General features: G+C 36.0%; 2 protein-coding genes across 4 annotated transcripts; both read left to right on the forward strand.

Annotated features, from left to right (window-relative positions):
* The first annotated feature begins 1,872 nt into the window (after window positions 1-1,872).
* On the forward strand, window positions 1,873-9,490 carry LOC103408525 (lon protease homolog, mitochondrial). 2 transcript variants are annotated; one of them, XM_029101414.2, is made up of 19 exons: window positions 1,873-2,800; window positions 3,139-3,204; window positions 3,340-3,531; window positions 3,640-3,705; window positions 3,961-4,002; window positions 4,116-4,238; window positions 4,387-4,485; window positions 4,587-4,652; window positions 4,749-4,835; window positions 5,004-5,043; window positions 5,487-5,658; window positions 6,082-6,206; window positions 6,408-6,538; window positions 6,627-6,731; window positions 6,885-6,998; window positions 7,293-7,562; window positions 7,745-8,029; window positions 8,308-8,826; window positions 8,976-9,490. In XM_029101414.2, the coding sequence occupies exons 1-19, from the start codon at window positions 2,501-2,503 to the stop codon at window positions 9,159-9,161; spliced, it is 2,988 nt and encodes a 995-aa protein (XP_028957247.2). In that variant the 5' UTR covers window positions 1,873-2,500; the 3' UTR covers window positions 9,162-9,490. The 2 variants fall into 2 exon arrangements, with proteins under 2 accessions (XP_028957247.2, XP_028957248.2); XM_029101415.2 differs by having other exon boundaries at window positions 1,910-2,072.
* A 7,841-nt stretch (window positions 9,491-17,331) lies between these two features.
* On the forward strand, window positions 17,332-20,355 carry LOC103433871 (uncharacterized). 2 transcript variants are annotated; one of them, XM_008372156.4, is made up of 6 exons: window positions 17,332-17,778; window positions 18,292-18,510; window positions 18,600-18,773; window positions 18,877-18,983; window positions 19,075-19,391; window positions 19,497-20,355. In XM_008372156.4, the coding sequence occupies exons 1-6, from the start codon at window positions 17,578-17,580 to the stop codon at window positions 20,108-20,110; spliced, it is 1,632 nt and encodes a 543-aa protein (XP_008370378.3). In that variant the 5' UTR covers window positions 17,332-17,577; the 3' UTR covers window positions 20,111-20,355. The 2 variants fall into 2 exon arrangements, with proteins under 2 accessions (XP_008370378.3, XP_008370379.3); XM_008372157.4 differs by having other exon boundaries at window positions 17,335-17,778; window positions 19,521-20,355.
* The last annotated feature ends 12 nt before the right edge of the window (window positions 20,356-20,367 follow it).

Below are 20,367 nucleotides of genomic sequence, written 5' to 3' on the forward strand. Positions count from 1 at the left end.
AACGCCACCTAAGAGCATCTCCACAGGAGATGTCAAATTGTCCACATAAGCTATAACAGTTAAAAAAGACAGCCTCTAATTGTTTCCAACCGAAATGTCAAATCCTATGTGGCATGATATGAAATGACACAATGGCAGCAGCTTCAAATTTTTTTTACTAATTATTAAATGTCTTTTCTTAATTTTCTTCTACTTTTTGTTGGATTTTACTTTAAACTGCATTGAAATGGTGTTTGAATTCTGGGTAATTGTTTGTCTTTTATTAGATGGAGTCTAAGGGCACTCCGCCGTCGGCGGTTGCTGTGGAAGGTGAACAGGAGCCGGAGAAAGTTGAGCTGAAAATCAAGGAATGGGAGGTGGGTATGTCCAGTACCACAATGAGGTGGCTGCGAGTCGGGGAATTAGAATCAGGAGGAGGCCTCCCACAGGACCCCTTCAGCACTATGTGGGACCTTTCGAGTTCCAGTTGCAGAACGAGGGCAACACTCCACGGAATATTCTGGAGGAAATCATACGGCACAAGGACACTCATGTTGCTCAGGTAAAGTCGTCAGCTTTGCGTTTTCGTGAATTGGGTTGCTCGAAAAATCGAAAAATTTGGTCTAATTTTGTTCACATGTTGAGTTGCTAATTTTGATTACTGCTAATGAAATTGATTCAGTTGAAGCAGAGGCAATCTCTGTATTCATTGAAGAAAGATCTTGACAATGCTCCTCCGGTGAGGGATTTTGTTGGAGCTCTGAGGGCAGCGCATTCACGAACTGGTCTGAGTGGGAGTTCGTTCAATGAACTGGTCTTGATAATGTAATAAAATAATAGTTTAATTTGACATATCGGGTGAAAAGCAAAACATGAAAATATGTCTAAATGACACACAAGCTGTCAAATTTAAATTTTAGGTTCAAATAATGAAAGACGTTTATAGGGGAAGGCTTGCAAAAAAATGTGAGCCCTTCGCCCTGGTTAGATTGATTTGTATGCCACGTCAGCAAACTAACAATGTTATGAACGGAATTCAAATGGAATGAAGATATTGATGTGAGATAATCAATTTTAGAAATGAGATTGAATGACACTCAATTTTTTGGACCAAAATAATGAACATACCAATATCATAAAGCCTACATTTTTCTTTTTGTCTATCCACTTTCTTGGAGGGGTTGCTTTTCCTTTTCAAAACACAAAATACAAGCAAGAAAGTTATGCCCTACTACTCTAAACTACGCAATATCCTGTGATCAACACATTTTATGGTGCTACATTTGCTTTCTTTCTCCATATGTGTCATCACATTCAAAGATGCCCTGAGGTTTCTTCCCTGCAGTAGCTATATGCATGATTCATCAAAATACTGCAGTAGTTATATCCAGATTTCTAAGGATTTTAATAAATTATCTTAAAATTCTAATTGAATACACATTAAATTTCAGATAATCACTTAAAATCCTAATTGAATACCCCTAGATTCATTAAAAGAATTAAAATCCTTCAAAATCCCAATTGAATATACCCCTAAACTGCGCAAGCATTTACCTTTTCCATCAGTCCATCCTTACAACAAGCTTCAATCAGCGAATTATATGTTATAACATTGGCCGCCAAGCCTTGACTTCTAATGTCATTAAACCACTCCCTAGCTTCTTGAGCATCCTATTCAACATACGCAATTTCACCTTCCTTCACACAGAATTACAAGACGAAACCGATAATTTGAGCCCATAATTTCCAGCTCTCTGAAAAGCTCAAAACCCAAATGGGTCTTCAAAATTTTCACATGTGTCAACACCAACATACCATAAATCAAAATTGCACACTGAAAAGCTCAAAACCCAAATGGGTCTTCAAAATTTTCACACGTGTCAACACCAACATACCATAAATCAAAATTGCACAAAAATGGTTGCTACACACTGAAAGCATGTGAAAAATCGAAGAAATCGAAAGCCTTTCGCTGTTTCGAACAAACCCATATAAGAAAGCTCTCTTCTTTGAGTACCTGAGAATTAACCCTAGCTCGGGGCGCCGGAATCGAACAGCCGGTGAACAAGTGCGGCAAAGGTCGAGCCTTACAGGTATGTTTTGAGCTCCGACCAGAAACGATCGGAATGTTGAAGGACTGCAGGGTAAGATTTGTGGAGACGCAGAGCGTGAAGCAGAGAAGCCGAAGGTTCTGTTTGTTTCCGGGGAGAGTTTGAAGAAATCTTCTCGGGAAAATTCAGGGGTTTTCTGGATGCATCATGCATTTTGCGCCCACCAAACTAGGGGCACTTTCGTCACAAAAAATAACGAGTGACAAGGGTTTATGAAGGGCTTTAAGTGACACAGCGCTTGGAAAACCTAATTTCTTTAGCTTCAAGCAGTTTTTAATTCCACAAAAATGGCGGTTCTTCTCTAGCAGAGAACCCACTACCTGCTCCGCTAGGCCCACAAAAAACCCTAAACCCTAAATTCAGTTTCCGATTTTTCCCACAATTTTTCAATCGATTCGCTGCATAGACGTATGCTGAAGCTTCTGTCTTCCTCCTCCTCATGCCTCCAGGGCCGAGTCCACAACCTGGGCCCTAATTTGGTTCTCCCCACCGGTCCCACCGAGCCCGCTTCGCCGTTTCTCCGAGTTATTGGCTCACTCACCGGGTTGACTCGGCCCAATTCGGTTGGCCGAGCCTTTTTTTGCTCGGACGGGAAAGATGGGTCTGACCAGGTGGCGGAAATTGAGGTCAAGAAAGCCGAGGCGGAGGCCGAGTCGAAATCTTCATCGGCAATTGTGCCCACGAATCCTCGACCCGAAGATTACCTAACGGTTGGTTTGGATTTGCAGGCTTTTGGTTATGCTAAAGTAGTTTGATTGGATTAAGGGAGATGAAGAAGTAGGAAAATTTTCAACTTACTGTTACTTGTTGTGTTTTTCGCAACAGTTTATGTTGTTGTTTGTGTTGTTAAGGATGTTTTAGCTGTTGGGATGGTTTTGATTGAACACTTGAACTTTGTAGCATTTGCTTATGTAAGTGTTTTGATTTGTTGAGTAGAAAGCCAGATATTTTGTGTGTTCTCTGAGCCAAAATATAAATTGGATGATGGATTCTTGAATTCTTCCCTATCTATCCTTTAACATTTTGTTTCCGATCACCTTTTGGGCAGGTTTTAGCGTTGCCATTGCCGCATCGACCGCTCTTTCCTGGGTTCTACATGCCAATTTATGTGAAGGTACGAGATTAGTTGATACAGTGAAATCAAGTTGGCATTTTGGTTGTTGGGTTGATTCTATCATTGATGCTACTGCAAGGTGTTATGCAGCAGTTGTCACTTACTGAACTAACTAATGTATTGCTTCTCGTGTAGGATCCTAAGTTGTTGGCAGCTTTACAAGAAAGCAAAAAACGGCAAGCTCCTTATGCTGGTGCTTTTCTTCTCAAGGATGAGCCTGGGACTGATCCTAGTGTGGTCTCAGGTTCTGAAACAGAAAAAAACATAACAGACTTAAAAGGGAAGGAGTTATTTAACCGTCTGCATGAAGTCGGTACTCTTGCCCAGGTATCTAATTTACTCCCATATGCCCTTAATTCTGTGGTATAACTAGATATAAGGTAGAATTTCCTTCAGTTTATATGAATTTTTATACTTGTTGTCTTCATATTTCAGATTTCAAGCATTCAAGGAGACCACGTTGTTTTAATTGGTCATAGGCGACTTCGAATTACAGAGATGGTGAGGGAAAATAATCAGTAAGCATGAACTTTTGGTCAATGATTTTAGCACCTATTTTTTGGCTCATCACCTCATATATGTCTAGTGGTTCATTTACACATTTCGTTGAATTGGTTATAACATTTGATTCTAGTGAAACTTTTCAGTGTTTAAGTACTTCCCGTAGATTTTGCAATTGCAAACACACTCACACACATTTATAATACAACTTAGTATGTACTAGTTAAACTAAGCAAACTTATTGCTTGTCTGCAGGTTGAGGAGGATCCTCTGACTGTAAAAGTTGACCATCTCAAGGTCCACATCTGTCTTTGTTTTTACCAATTCAATTGTTAATTTTTGGAGGTTTCACATATAAAGTAAATTGTTATCTTTCCCTTTTTTTTGTGGGTTTATACTTTGCATTTCAGGACAAACCCTATAACAAGGATGATGATGTCATAAAGGCAACGTCATTTGAGGTTATATCGACTTTAAGAGACGTTCTGAAGACTAGTTCCCTATGGAGGGATCATGTTCAAACATACAATCAGGTTGAGTTTCTCATAATATTTGAATTTTATGGTATCTTTCTTTTTGAATGCCTAAGTACTTCAAAACAAATTTCTTTGCTTGCAACATATGTGAAATCTTTTTTTCCTCACATTTTGGTTTTCCCTCTTTTTATTTTTATTTGTGCAGCATATAGGTGATTTTAATTTTCCAAGGTTAGCAGATTTTGGAGCTGCTATATCTGGTGCCAACAAGTTGCAATGTCAGGAAGTGCTTGAAGAGCTAGATGTAAGTATTGGTTAATCGATTTGTAACTGGGATGATAGATAGACTATATATTCAATTTTATCATATCAAGATTGGTTTCTAACTACGCAATTTTTGCTCAGGTTTATAAACGTTTAAAGCTCACACTGGAACTAGTGAAGAAAGAGATAGAAATCAGCAAGATTCAGGTATGTATTGCCAATATCCCCTTGTTTAGTACTCGGCATATATTCTCCATTAAAGTTTGATTCTCGTTTGCTAATTCCTTTTTCGTCATACTAAAGGAATCTATTGCAAAAGCAATTGAAGAGAAGATAAGTGGTGAGCAGCGCCGCTACTTGTTGAATGAGCAGCTTAAAGCCATAAAGAAGGTAATTTTCTCCACTCTCCACCATCATCAGACATTTGTGATGTCATACACCCTCGTTGGATGTGGATGAGGATTTCTCAGTTAGCTGTTTTCTTTTATGAGGGGTTTTGTATCAATTCCTTTATTTCATTCTAGGGGGTTATTTGAACTTACTTGGCATATGATGCAGGAACTGGGATTGGAGGCAGATGACAAAACAGCACTTTCTGGTTGGTTTTATTTTATTAAGTTAACCCTTTTGCAAACCTTGATATTGTGTGTGTGTGTGTGTGTGTGTGTGTGTGTGTGTGTGTGTGTTGTTTTCCCTCCCTAAGTCAAGGGCTGTTACATTACGATGAATCTAATCAAATACGAATATATGTTTGGCCCCCTTTATATTGTAATAGATGTTTAGTAAGACAAAATGATGTTGATGTATTGCATTGTGGGATCACACAATGCATATCATCAAGGACATGCTTCATATAACATTAAGTTTCGTGACCATGCTTGCAAATTTGTGTGCATCATGGTCGCTGTTGGTGCTTTATCAGTTTTAATGAGTATGACTCAAGCATGTATGTAGATAACGTTGATAAACTATTTATAAAATATTGATTGTTCATATTCATAAAGGTAACGGTTGCATCATTTTTGTGATCCTGTGATGCAGCAAAGTTCAGGGAGAGACTTGAACCAAACAGGGAAAAATGCCCACCTCATGTGTTGCAAGTTATAGAAGAAGAGCTCACAAAACTGCAGCTGTTGGAGGCCAGTTCAAGTGAATTTAATGTGACGCGTAATTACCTAGATTGGTTGACTTCCATTCCTTGGGGAAATTACAGGTTTTGCACTACTCAATTTAGTTAATCAAACAGCGAAGGATATTTGACGTTCCAATATTTTTCGTCATGTGTGCTCAGATGCTGAATGATAAAAATAATCTGTGTGGAATCTTTGAACTATATTATAGGCACTTTATTGTTAATTTAACATCATGCCATACTTGGATAGGAATATCTGTAATGAGTATTCGTTTATATAAATCTAAATGAGATAATGGAGACTAGCATGGGAAGCTTTAAAAAAAACTATAAAAGATATATTTTCGATAGGTATATAAGAGATATTATTTAAGTTACTATCTTATTCTTATTAACTTGTAAAAACTATTTTGTTATTTAATTGGAGCAATGCCTCATTGTATTTTAAACGTTCTAGCAGATCTCCAAATGTTATAACTTCTCTTATCTAAATCCCAAATGCAGTGATGAGAACTTTGATGTTCTTCGGGCGCAAAAGATTCTTGATGAAGATCACTATGGATTAAATGATGTAAAGGAAAGGATATTAGAATTTATTGCCGTTGGGAAACTCAGAGGAATGTCACAAGGTTGGTATAGTTTTTATCTTTCACAATTGTCTACCTTGATTTAGGAGCATTGCATCATTGCATTTTTTTTACCTTGTTTTTCGGACACTGATTTTAACTCTTATTTTGTATTTATTTATGAGGTGGTAACAAATGCCACAAATCTGTGCTGGTTTTGATGATAGCAGTGTGGATTATTAATATTCTTCTTATTTATCACAGGAAAAATCATTTGTCTCTCTGGTCCACCTGGAGTGGGCAAAACCAGCATTGGTCGTTCAATTGCACGTGCCTTGAACCGTAATTTTTACCGATTCTCTGTGGGAGGGTTATCTGATGTTGCTGAAATTAAGGTATTTAGCAAGCTTGTGCTCTATAATATTGGTAACAGCTATACATCATGAGCTATTTCTTATACACCAATTTTTAAATTACATCCAGGGGCATCGTCGAACCTACATTGGTGCTATGCCAGGAAAGATGGTACAATGCCTTAAAAATGTGGGAACAGCTAACCCCTTAGTTCTGATCGATGAGATTGACAAGGTACATCTGGTTGGCTTAGAGATGTCATATTGTTGGTCTCTTTTGTATTTTAGAGTGAGCAATAATATCAGAAATGATTATTTACAGAATCAGAAGTGCTTTGCGTTTTGCCATAAGTTCATGGTTATTTAACTATGCCTTGTCTTGTGGCAGTTGGGAAGGGGACATGCTGGTGATCCAGCAAGTGCTTTGTTGGAGCTTCTTGATCCAGAGCAAAATGCTAATTTTCTTGACCATTATCTTGACGTTCCAATCGACCTGTCAAAGGTTAGTTTTTTATTTTAAGGCATTTGATGTCCTACTTTTACTGGTAGCATAATTTCATTTCTAAGCAATCTGATGTACTCTTGTGAGGGTTAAACTAGTATAATTAAAATCTTTAGAATATGTAATGAAAGGGAATGCTTCAGATGTCCTACTTTGTAACTCCATTTACTTGAATCTTTATAATTTAAGTTGCGGGCCTTGCGGCATGGATGAAATATAATAAGGGTTACATATGGTTTCTTTTTGTTCCTTTTGTTCTTTAACTTTATTGTGCTTTTGGAAATTTTGTTGCAGGTTCTGTTTGTTTGTACAGCAAATGTTGTGGAGAATATACCAAATCCTCTCTTGGATAGAATGGAGGTCATTTCCATAGCTGGGTATATTACTGATGAAAAAATGCACATTGCTAGAGACTATTTGGAGAAGACTACACGTGAAGCATGTGGCATCGAACCTCAACAGGTTGAAGTGACCACTGCAGCTCTTCTTGCTCTTATAGAAAATTATTGCCGAGAAGCAGGAGTTAGGAATCTCCAAAAGCACATAGAAAAGATCTACCGCAAGGTTTGTCACCAATATATATATATATATATATATATCATTACCACAAACTTGAAAATTTTCAATGTGACAAACCATCAAACTCTATCCACTTGATTTAAAGTTTAGGTCCGTAGAGCTACTGCTTGGAAATGTGGAACAAATTTGAGACCTTATTGCTTTAACCTATTTTTATGGCCTGGCAGATAGCTCTGCAACTTGTTAGACAAGGAGCATCAGACGAACCTGCGGTTGCTGACCAAATACAGTCTCCCACTTGTCAGATTGATCTCCCAGTTGAACCTGCAGTTCTTGAAGCTCAGGTCATAGAGACCGATGAAGCCAAAGTAGAAGATATTGATAAAGTAGATCAAAATGTGGTTGCTAGCAATGACCAGACTGCAACTGAATCCTTAGAGAAGGATCTCCCAGCCGAACCTGTAGTTGGTGAAGTTGAGGTTCCAGAGACTGACGAACCTATGGATTCGAAGGTATGTGTAACATGTAAAGTTACTCGGTATAGGTTACTTTCGCAATCTGTATTGAGTAATGTGGCAACTTGAGTGCAATCTTAAGAATTATTCTACGTCATGTAATATTACTATATTAGCAATCTTTGTGAACCTCCAACCTATCGCGTTTAAGAAGGTTATTATTTTAAAGAAGCTTGTTAAACTGCCTCTCAATATAATCCTGTTTCATCTGTTTCTGCCATCCGAATATATGTGTTCACCAACTGAGGATTTAATGGTTGTACTTGTCTTTACAGGATACAGAAGAGACAGAGAAAATTCAGGAGAGTAAAGAAGCAAAAACAGTGGAAAAAATCTTGGTTGACGAACCAAACTTGTCTGATTTTGTTGGCAAACCTGTGTTCCATGCTGAACGCCTCTATGATCAGACTCCGGTTGGAGTTGTGATGGGTCTCGCTTGGACTGCCATGGGTGGTTCCACCTTGTATATAGAGACCACTCAGGTTGAGGAAGCAGAGGGAAAAGGAGGCCTTCATGTAACTGGTCAACTTGGAGAAGTTATGAAAGAAAGTACCCAAATTGCTCATACTGTTGCCAGAGCGATATTGATGGGTAAAGATCCAGGCAATGCCTTCTTTGCCGATTCCAAGCTTCATCTACACGTTCCTGCTGGGGCCACACCAAAAGATGGACCTAGTGCTGGTTGCACCATGATAACATCCATGCTGTCCATAGCCATGAAGAAGCCTGTCAGGAAGGATTTAGCAATGACCGGTGAAGTAACACTAACTGGGAAGATCCTTCCAATTGGCGGGGTATGTTTAAGCCATCAGACATTCATTAATATTTTAAGATGCATTATATTCTCCATTTAGGAAAAGTTTCAAATTTTTTATGATATGCTTTCGAGTACATTACGGTGCATCTTAAACTCATCGAAACTTCATGTTTGCATGCAATTTAGGTTAAGGAGAAAACTATAGCAGCAAGGAGGGGCGGAGTGAAGACCATCATATTTCCGGCAGCCAACAGGAGGGATTTCGATGAGCTTGCCCCTAATGTAAAAGAAGGTCTTGATGTTCACTTTGTAGAGGACTACAATCAGATATTCGATTTGGCTTTCGGTGATGACCAGAACAAGGAAAAATAAGCCATTTCCCCCATTGATTCTCAAGCTAGAACTTCATTTGTCATACACTTGCCGGCCGGCCGTCTTTGCTGTCACCTCCCGTTCCAGGCCATCACCAAAACCCTCAATTAGAGCAGAGAAAAATCAATTGGATGGCTTCAGAGCACAAGTTTTATTATTGTTAGTTAAATTGATTCACTTATATATTTTTCTACTATTCTTGTAAAATTGAAGCATCCAATTGTCCCATTTGTAACAAGCAATAACTTTTGAGCAGAAAATTGACAATCTATGGGACGAAAGGGATGGAAGGTTTTTTTATTATTTAATAAATCTGGAAGTTAGCTTTTTTTTTTATTTTTTATAATTAATTAATTAATTAATATTTTTTTTATATTTTTTTTTATATTTCAATTTACTCCTTTAGGTGGGGCTGCTGGATAGGGATGAATCAAAACAGTTGGAGATGGGTGGAATGTTCAATCTCATTAGCATGTATAATTGGAACCGGATCCCCTCCTGAGCAAAGGGTGGGGATCCTTCTGACGGGATCATCTGAGCCATTAAAATTTGATCCAACGTCTGCAATAATTATAACTTTAGAGGGTTTCCTGTTTGTAGCCGTTGGATCAAATTTCAATGGTTCAGATGGCCTGGTCAGGATGATCCTCATCTCCACCTGTTTTGATTCATCCCTATCCAGCAGCCCCACCTAAAGGAGTAAATTGAAATATAAAAAAATATATAAAGTGATCATAAAGTGATCATTAGGAGTATCAGTGTGTCATAATATGCTCGAGTGCTCCATGACAAGGCCCTTTTTCTTCATAGGGATCTTGGTTTTTGTTGTTATTGACATGTGGAGGTCAAAGAGAAGGGACTTTTTTAGGGTTAACAACTTATATGAATTGTTATCTTGTGGGGTTCCAGTTCAATAATATATTAACTTTTGAAAGTTTCAAGTCAATGCGTTATTGAACAGTGATGTTACTTGGCGATGAACGAGTCTCATGTAAGTTCTATTTTTAAAGAGACTTGCATGCTCGAACGGCACAAACTCCCGATTGATTTCAAAAACCATCACTTTGGTGTTCTTGTTTTATGCAAATCATTTTTCAGAAAAAACTTACATGCACTCTAAACCTCACCGGTATAGGGTTGGCACCAACTTTCTTTGTGGTATCAAAGTATCTTGTCTCACGTGTGAAGTTCAATGGTTACACGTGTTCTCTGTCATCCGATTTGTGTTCTCACGTGTTATACTTGAAATTCAACTTTTTTCATAGTATTAGAACATATTATCCCACTTGTGGAGTCTAACTTACTTATAAACCATCCTTCTTCCGTCAATATTCCTCCATCTCTTTTCTTTGTGGGTCTGCCTCATTGGACAGTTAGAAAGTGGGTCGGTGTAGCTTCTTTGAGTACCATCAACTGTTTTGGAGAAAAAGAAAATAAAGCTCTTTCCTTGCTGGTGAGTGTGATCTTTGAGATTAAGACAACTCCTTCATCTGCAATCCTTTGTCAGAATATGAGATACTATTTTTTTTCCCTTGCTGTGGTGGCTCTCTCTCTCTCTCTCTCTCTCCCTAAAAGGCCAATCAAAACCCAGCATGAAAGATATATCTTTAGAAGTGAGTTTCATATTTGGATTGGTTGCATGCTATTTGCATGACTGTATCAATCCGACCTAAACAACTTGTATGACAATATAGTTTTTCAAACACATATAACATGTTACATTGTCAAACTATAAATTTAAATTTTAAAATCTTATTTAGTTATATGTTTTGAACTATGAGTAAATGTACTTTTTAAAGACGACAATGAAAGTGTACAAACAGATCAATGACACAAAACCCAATTTAAGAGGATCCTATAATTTTTCATTCTCCTTTATTTTTCATTCTCCTTTATATTACATATACACATATTTCCTAATAAAAAGTTTCCAGTTAACATATGACTATGGGTTGCATGGCGTACAATATATTAGCTTTGCATTTTTCCCTAAAAATTAAACAATAATATTTAACTTGTGTATTATTTTCTCCCATAAACACAAAGCGTCTTCTCCTACCTCTCCCATCTTTGCTCCTTCTATTTCACTGATTTACCCTAAATCATAATTTGAAGAAAAAACTCAATCAGTTAAAATTTTGATTGTTAGTTGAATGTGGCATGAATACAAAAAAATCTCGGAATTCTATCTTAAGGAGAGCCTATTTTTTTATAAAATTTGTACAGAGTCCTCAAATGTCAAAGACGGTCCTAATACTTTTCATATCGTAACATGACAAACCATATGATAACACAACATTATTTGACTATTTAACTTGTAAATGATTGAAAGTGAATTTTCTTGTGCTTATAGATGAGATTTCTCACGTCCACTAAAGTGATTACATTGATTAGTATCTTTGACGATGGTTTGACACTTTACAATAGATTGCAAAAGAAACAAAACTTAATTACAATCGTGATATGATGAAGATTACATCTCCTTTGATGTCATTTCATCAGGCGTGCCTATATATATATATGCATGTATCTATCAGCTGAGCTTGCAGATGATCAGAAAGTAATGCGGATAAGACCTTTTAACTGCATGATTAACCATCTTAAATCATTACCAATAATAAAAAAAAAAACCAAAGTTCAAATAACCTACATGGGAAACCGTTAATTGGGAAACCCTAGTGATTAACCTACTTGGGAAACCCTAATGATTAACCAACTTAATTGGGACCCTAATGAGTGCATCCAAAAACTGATAAAGTTGCAGCCCGCAAGAAAGGAAGAAAATCTCTAAATTTGAAGGACCCCATCAAGATTTCATGCATGAACCTTCGAGATTAAGTAGTAGCATGCGAAGACTCAAGGGAGAAGAGAAAAAGGAGGGTCCACACTAGGTCATATTTCCACCAGGAAAATCAAAGGGAATGTTTGTTTTTTCAAGTCACAGAAATAATGGGACCCCAGAAAACCAGTTGATGGATGTATGAAAACCATCGCTATCAAACTTGTGCTTGCTCTTATTTTTTCAATTTTTTTTTTTTGAAAAAAAAAAAAAAGAAGAGGAGGAGGAGATCTAAGATTAAATCATGTGCGTTATGATCAATCAAAAGTGGAGGAAATTTTTGCAAAATATAAAGAGAGCCTGTGACATTCAAGCAAAGTGACTCATATCCTTTAGCCTTTTACTTTATATGGCAAATGGTAGGCGCCTAACTACCATTATCCACCATAAAACTTTTCTAGCAGCCAACCACTGATCCAAGCTTTGCACGTGTTCTTTAAACAATATAATCCATATCACATACATCCACATCATTCCCGCATCATGCACATCTTGCAAGTACTGCTATATTATTTGCGCTTTGTTTTTACGTTTTCACGAAGAAATCTGTTATTGACGCTCTGAAAAAATTATTGTGCACTTTTTCATCTCATTTTGTTTTTTGTTTTTAATTCTTCTCTGTCTTCTTTGGTCACAGTTTTTGGGAAATGTTATTTTTGAATGAGATTTGTAGTTCAGGTGTGGTTAAGAGTTGTCACCGTTACCCAAGGTCAAGTTTCAGTACCTTGTTCTCCCAATATCGCTCGTAAGAAAATCAAAGATGACTTTTATGGAGTCTGGCTCTCATATGAATGGGGAAACCTTTATTAACCCATAATTCCCATCCATGGCTGCAAAATTCCATTCTTTTCTTTCCCCATTAATAGTCATGGCTTGACTATAAATCAGTTGTTAGAATCTTTACATAACATCCTACTACTGCTCTTATATGCACACAATGATGTCTTTTAGCTACATCTCAGTCTCACCCACTAATCAAAGTCAACTTAGCCTTAGTTTGCTTCCAATCATACCAATAAGCACTTCATCGCATTACATCTAGGTGTATGTTATTTTTCTTTTCTATATGATAGATGTTCCTTTCGATCCTCGTAAAGCGGTGAGTTTTGTTGCTTGAGGTTGCTATTTACTCTTTAATTAAGAACGTGCCTTCTTCAAGTATTTTAGCTTTGCATTATTCCAATAGAGAAATGTTAATAACAGACCCTTATTTATATTATAATTTACAAGGGTATGTACCAAATGATTTTATAATCTTAATAGGTTTTTGTATTCTTTTTCATTTGAACATGGTACAATATTCATTGAGATTGAAAACAATAAGTAGAAGATGATATTAGGGTTTTCAGTTTTTGTATTCTTTAACCTCAATGATTTTCACCATTTTTTAAATAATTATACATACATTTTCGTCTCAAGTAATATTTAGACATGAATAATTCTTGGCTACTCAAGAATGAGTAGAAGTTCCTACTCAAAATTGTTCGTTGTCAATTCATAGAACTTCGTCAATTAACCTATAAGGTCGTTTAGACATTGAATTATATAAAGCAAATGAACGGAATTGGTAAAAACGTTACGAACCGTCTATGTATTTGCTACAATAGATTGACTAAACGACTTTAATTTTAATTCTTTTTTTTTTTTTGCAAATATGATCTTCAAAGTAATTCATAATATGAATGATTTTGATCATAAACATAAAATTCTGTGATTCGAACATAAAAATTTTTGAGTTAAAATTCCTACTCATTTTTTAGTAATCAAACATTATTCTTTAGATACGTAACACTCCCGTTCTGGATTGCCACCACATCCACTTGGAACATGTCCAACACCATTTTCATATATCTATTATTTTTTCCTAATTAGGCAGGTGAGCTATCATATGGGATCATCCCATCAACTTAGTAACTACGGATGTATCAATCTCCAAAAGTTTTGATTACAAAAGCAATTCCCTTAATTAAGTGGCGATGATGATAAAAACAACCGAGATCAAGATTTTCATTTTACAACTTTAACGTCAACGTCACTCGTCACTCGTCACTCGTCACTCATCACTCATCACTAATCAAGTGGTCTTTTTTAGCCAACTTGCTATTTTGTTGGTGCCACGAAATAAGTAAATATTGTATTCTACCTGATAAACACGTGGGTTTATTAATTAAAATTCTATAATGACGTGGGGTAAGAGCTAATCATCTCTGGCAATTCTTGTTAGTAATACTCATGTGTTAATCACCAACAAATTAAGAAATCATTATCCTCTTATGCCCACGTCTTCTATGTGCTACATATTGGAGCATTGGTTAGAGCTTTTCTAATGGTGTAGGCAAACAAAATAAGCAAAATTGTACTTTAATGACCGACATGATAAGTTATCTTTACTCAGTTGCTTCATAAAAAAAAATGTATCACTCTGATGAAATAGGCAAACCAAGTAGGCAAAGTTCAGCTACTTATTTGACTACTCCATCTTACCTTCATTTTCCTTACATGGCTAGTCAAAACACCTTTGCCTACCCCATTGGAGGCTGCTAATTGTATATATAATTATATTTACACGTGCATCAAATCTCATCGACTTGCCCTTCACTAATCACATTTCACAATTCTTCCAGAAACCATCAATATTTTAAAGTGCAGATGCTTAATTAACAACACAAATTCAATGAATAATATGATTAATATTCACATACAAAAATAAAATAAATTTTTGAAAACTTTACAGTCACTTTTCAACTACACAAATACAATGGATAATGTTGTAATAAAAAATAAATAAAACATAAAATTTTAGGGTTTGGGTTGGACAAACCCAAACTGACATGAACGTTGGATAAGCAGAAGTATATATGTATGGAAATTTAATAATTTCAGGTGTTCTAAGTGTCTCTGACCGGAGAAATCCTGTGGGAAGTTAAACATGGTCTTAAAAAAATCCAAATCAAATATATTGTTTAAGTTGCTGCCAAACTATAAGAGTCCCAAGGATGATTAGTATTTTTTTTTCATTTTCTCCATGTGTACCTAAGCTTCTTATATTGAATTCTTTTTGTTGCCTAGATACGTTATTGGTTGACTTTAACGGAGTAGAACAATGTACAGATATTTTTGCAGAGCAAATTCCTGCAAGAGGAAATGTTGGTTAAAAAAAAACTATTTTATATAAGAGATAACTAAATTTCATACCACTTAGATTTTGGGTGATTTTTAATTGAGTCACGTAGTTTCAAGTTTCTCATATTGCATCATACGACTTTGAAATCGTATGAGAAATATGATTGTCGAGTCTTTCATTAAATTGACAATGAAGGAAAGGAATGGCAACAAAGAACAATAAAAATGGGCGAGTAGTTAATTAAAAGGAGTAATTAGGTTTTCATCCTTATTTTTACTACTCTATTGATTAAAACCTTATTACTTTTCAATTTTTGATCAAAGTCCTTTGTATTAATAATATCATTAATTATTTCAATAATAAAATATTTTTTATTTCTAAATATATTCATTTAATATTAAAAATGTTACAATTAGTATATTTATATTTATGGCTAAATTTTTTATCATATATTTTTATTTTTAGTTTGTACCCATTTTTAATTTGCAACCCTTTTTTAATTTGTACCAATTTTCCTTTCAATTTTAATTTGTACCCATATATTAATTTCTTTTTGTGCCCATATTTTTTAAAGTTTTATTTGTATTGTACCCATATTTTTTTATTTATTTGTACCCATTTTTATTTTTGCTAAATGTACCCATTTTGAAGAATGTACCCATGTTTACACACACACACACAATACTATATTTATATTTTAATATTTTTAATCCCACAAATTATGGTTTTTTATTTAAAATCTCATTACTATAAACAACTATAAATTTTAATTTTTAATTTAAAAAATATAGTAACGTACATAGAAATAAATTATCAATTAATTTTAGGGACTTGGATCAAAAATTGAAAAACAACAAGGTTTCAGTAAAAAATTGTTCATAATTAGGGACCGCATCTAAAGTTTCCCTAATTAAAATGAAGGAATGAAAAGTCGTTTCTGAGACATGTTTTCTGAGAATGACAATCATAGAATGTTTGGTACATATATCCAAATATTTAATATGGCATACATGTTTTTAATTTTCTCCAATGTCTCAATTTCTTCTTAACATCCATACTGTTTTTTATGCAACAAATATAGGATCTTACACTTATTTTTACACACAAATTTATGTTTAATTAAAAGTTATTGACAATCATAATGTTGTTACCAACTGATCATGTAAAATATATCAACAGGAGTTCATGAATTTTGTTCATGAAAAAACAAACACCACCATAATCCATTTGTCACTACTCCCACCTCTCAATACTTGAATAGTATAAGCCCCTATTTTTTATTAGTAACACAAAATAATTTTAGAAAATACGGCAAAAAAATAAATATTTAAGTCACAATTTTTTTTCAAAATCCAACCACCCAATTGAACAAGATTTAGAATTTGGTAAAAATCAAAGGGTAGTGCTACTCACACACCCTTTTTACCTCCTACACATTCTTGTTAATGTTTGTCCCATCTTCTTCAATTTATTTAATCCGACGAACAAAAATTAATCTCATGTGTGAGAGGTAAAAATGAGTTATAGATAGCACCACCCAAATCAAAACTCACCTTCAAGAAACAAGACCATAAACAACTAAACAAGTGAAAAAACAAATAGAGAGAATAAAAAAAATAATAAAGGAAAACTAACGAAAGGTAAAAAAAAAAAAATTATTAGTTTTAATGAAGACAAATAAAAGTGTAGTGAATAGTACCAGAAAAAAGGTAAAAATATGATTTTTCGTTAAAAATGAACAGTATCAGAAGTATTTCGTTAAAACTCCCTAAACAAATGGATAACCCTAATATTTTTAGGAAAAATAAGAACCCTAATTTTGTAATTTGTGGGGCCGAGTAGCAAAATAAGGAAATCCAGGAGGATCCTCATTGGATCCTTATTGTGAGGATCTTTCACATCCGTTCATCGTATATTATACGGTTAGAAATCATTGTAAATTTTTTTATTTAAAATTAAATATAAATAATACCTGACAAAAACTGACCACACAATGTACGATAAACGAATGTGATTAGAGGATATCCGAATCCTTATAAAGAGGATCCGGTGACTCGAGGATCTTCTCTCCCACTCTAGGGAAATCATTTTCAAGTGTCCACGTGTAAAATGATGAGGTCAGCAGTCCTCGTCAAAAGGAGTTCCTCTCCCATGTATACAGCTCAAAAATCACTCGCTTTATAAGGCCAAAGCCCCACAGTCGGCTCGTTGGCTCTGCAAAATCCTACTCTCACACGTTTGTTTGCTCTGTTTTTCTCCGTTTCCTCTGTTCACGCCGCTTCTCTCTCTCCTACTATCTCTCTCCCTCTCCTCCAACTCCCCACAGTCAACCTATTTATACTCCGATTTGACACTCGAAACTGAATCGGCCCCAGTTGGATTTCTACTGGGTTTCGACTGATTTTTTCAGTTCTTCATCCGAAAAACCAGGAACAAAGAAATAATAAAGAGACATGGTTGTGGATTCTAATGGCGGTTTCAAGTGGAACAGTGATGGTGGTGAAACTTCTGGTTCTGCTTCCGAGCAGTCTCAGAATTCGTCTCTGAATTCGAAGAATGCGAAGCGTGTCACTGGTTTTGTCTCTTGTTGTGATCATATTTCAGAAGCTGCAAACAAGAGGCTCAGACGAACTCCAATGGATTCCAACAAAAAAGTATTTTACCGTTTTTTCTTCGTTTTTTCGTTTCGGTTTTTTTTTTTTTATTCAATGTGATGGATGCATCTTGAATCTTTACATTTTATGTGTTTTAATCAATTTATATTGACTTATTTATTTTTGGGTTGATTTAGCTTTTGCATGGCGTTTTTAAGGTTTTTACAATACTTTCTCTGTGGATTGGGATTTGAAAGAAAATCCATTGAAGCCAATATAACTACGCTCATGTATCGTTCATCCAATTTTTTTAAATGTTGCATCTTCTCAATTCTCAACCACATGAAGAAAAGAAAGAAAGAAAAAAGACACTAAAGTAGGATTGTTTCTTTTTCTATCATTTCGTTCCTTTTTAACACAATGGTTGTTTCTAACTTTCTATGTATTTATAAGTGAACAGTAAATATTTTTAATTAATTTTGTATTCTTTCCCATTTTCTGCAATGTTTTTTTCATTTCATGCTACCATTTTGCTATATTTTTAAAAAAAATTTATTACTCATTTTTTTGCAGGCTCAATTGGCTCAAACTCTTCTAAGTTTAAGTCCTCTTGGTTTGAACCTTGGGGAGACACCCCCTTTCATAGACTTAACAGAAGTGATTGCACCCAGAAAACTCAAGGCTAAGCGTTCGCCGGAAGTTAAACCCAACGCTTTTCAGTTGATGACTGAGAAGGAAAAATTGAAGGCTTCCAACTTCAATGCATCATTTATCCGAATCGGTTCATGGCAGGTTGGCACTTTTTAAACAATCCATGACACACTTAATCTGAAGTTGCGAAAGTCCAAATTTTGTTCGATTTTGATTATAATGTTGTGCAGAGAGTGGCACACAATGAAGGTGATTTGGTGGTGAAATGTTACTACGCAAAGCGAAAATTGGTGTGGGAAATCTTGGATCAGGGTTTGAAGAGCAAGATTGAAGTGCAGTGGTCTGATATTTCGGCATTGAGAGCAGTTATCGAAGAAAATGAGCCCGGGATTCTCGAAATCGAGGTAACTCTTGTTCATCTTCGTGTTCACAAGTATTCATTGGACTAAGGTTTTAATTGTGGTAATTTTGTTCTCAGCATCTTGTTAATGTGGTGATGTTTTGCAGTTGAACCAGCCACCTACGTTCCACCGAGAATTAAATCCACAGCCGAGAAAGCATACCATGTGGAATGTGGCATCAGATTTCACCAATGGTCAAGCTCTTATCCACAGGTCCTTTATCTTTATTTTCTCTTCACATTTCTCCAAAACCCAAATTTTTTAGCACTAGCTGACGTAGTTTTTCGATATCTTCTGTTTTCAGGAGGCATTATGTTCAGTTTCCCCCAGGTGCCCTTGACCAACACTACGAAAAGCTCATACAATGCGAAAGCCGGTTTTTAGAGATGAGCCGAAGACCTTTCCCGAGTCCAAAATCTCCATACTTTCAGTCAGATTTCCACAATGGTCTTGCAGAATTTTCTTTCAAGTTTGATAGACACGGGGCAGAAATCCCCTCCAATCTGCAGTTCCCCTTTTCGCCATGCGTCCAGACACGTTATGATCGTACTCAACAAGTTCAAACATACGAACAGCTCAAGCCAACTCTGAGGATCAAGGATTCAACTTCACCAATATCAGGTACTTTTATTGCTTCCTTCACAAGAAAAGCTTTTTTTAGGCCATCGACTCTTGAGAAGAACAATACACTGATGTTCTTTCCCCAACTATCTTGTGATGATATAGTGATGGATTTTTCTTCGCCTTTAGATGAGGTGATCGGAAACCAAGCAGTTCAAAATCCACAAATGCCGGTTTACTGGGATCAAGGGATAACCCAAGCAATGACCAGTTTTTCTGATTTCTTAGGACGAGAGCAACTTCCTGGATTGGTTTCTGTTGCACAAGCGAATTCTACTATTTCTTGTCAAAGCTTCAATGTATATAATCAAGGATTAGGAAGCCCTAATCCCAACTCCCAATTGCTGAGTAATATCGAAAGCCAGCTAATGATCGACTCACAAATTGAATTCAGCAATAAACAAGTCATGCCCCAGGCCAACTCACTCATCGCATTCCCAGAACAAACGAATTATGCATTTGCAGCTGATGTAAGGCACCCAGACTATGTACAAGAACTGGCTGATAACCAAAACTTGGTTTCCGGCGCAAATGTTGACCTACTTCAGCCTCAACCGGTCAGCTGGGTGTTGCCACTACCTCAGCCAGGCATCTGGGTGGCTGCCAGGAACTCAGGGATACAAATGGCCAAGAACAACTCAGCATCTTCATCCTTCACTCAAAATTTGACAATGGAAGACTTTGCAACTTGTAACGACTTGGGCAACCGCTGGAAATGATTCACAGAGACGAATGAAAGGAAAAATCTACCGGGGATGAGTGTATATTGCCTCAGCTTCATCCCCTGGTTAGGTCAGTATTAATTTTGTAGAGGGGGATTAGATAGTCTTAATCCCCTGTTTGTTTGGTTTATTAGTGTTTAGCTTTTCCTTTGTGGCTAACTTTTTCCAAAAGCTGCATTCTGGCTTCAGCATTGGCAGTGCTTTTTTGTCAAACAATGAAGAGTCCAAGGTTGTTCTTGAAATTTCTTCAAGAT

The sequence above is a fragment of the Malus domestica genome, chromosome 04, assembly GCF_042453785.1.
Source record: "Malus domestica chromosome 04, GDT2T_hap1".
NCBI classification, from domain to species: domain Eukaryota; kingdom Viridiplantae; phylum Streptophyta; class Magnoliopsida; order Rosales; family Rosaceae; genus Malus; species Malus domestica.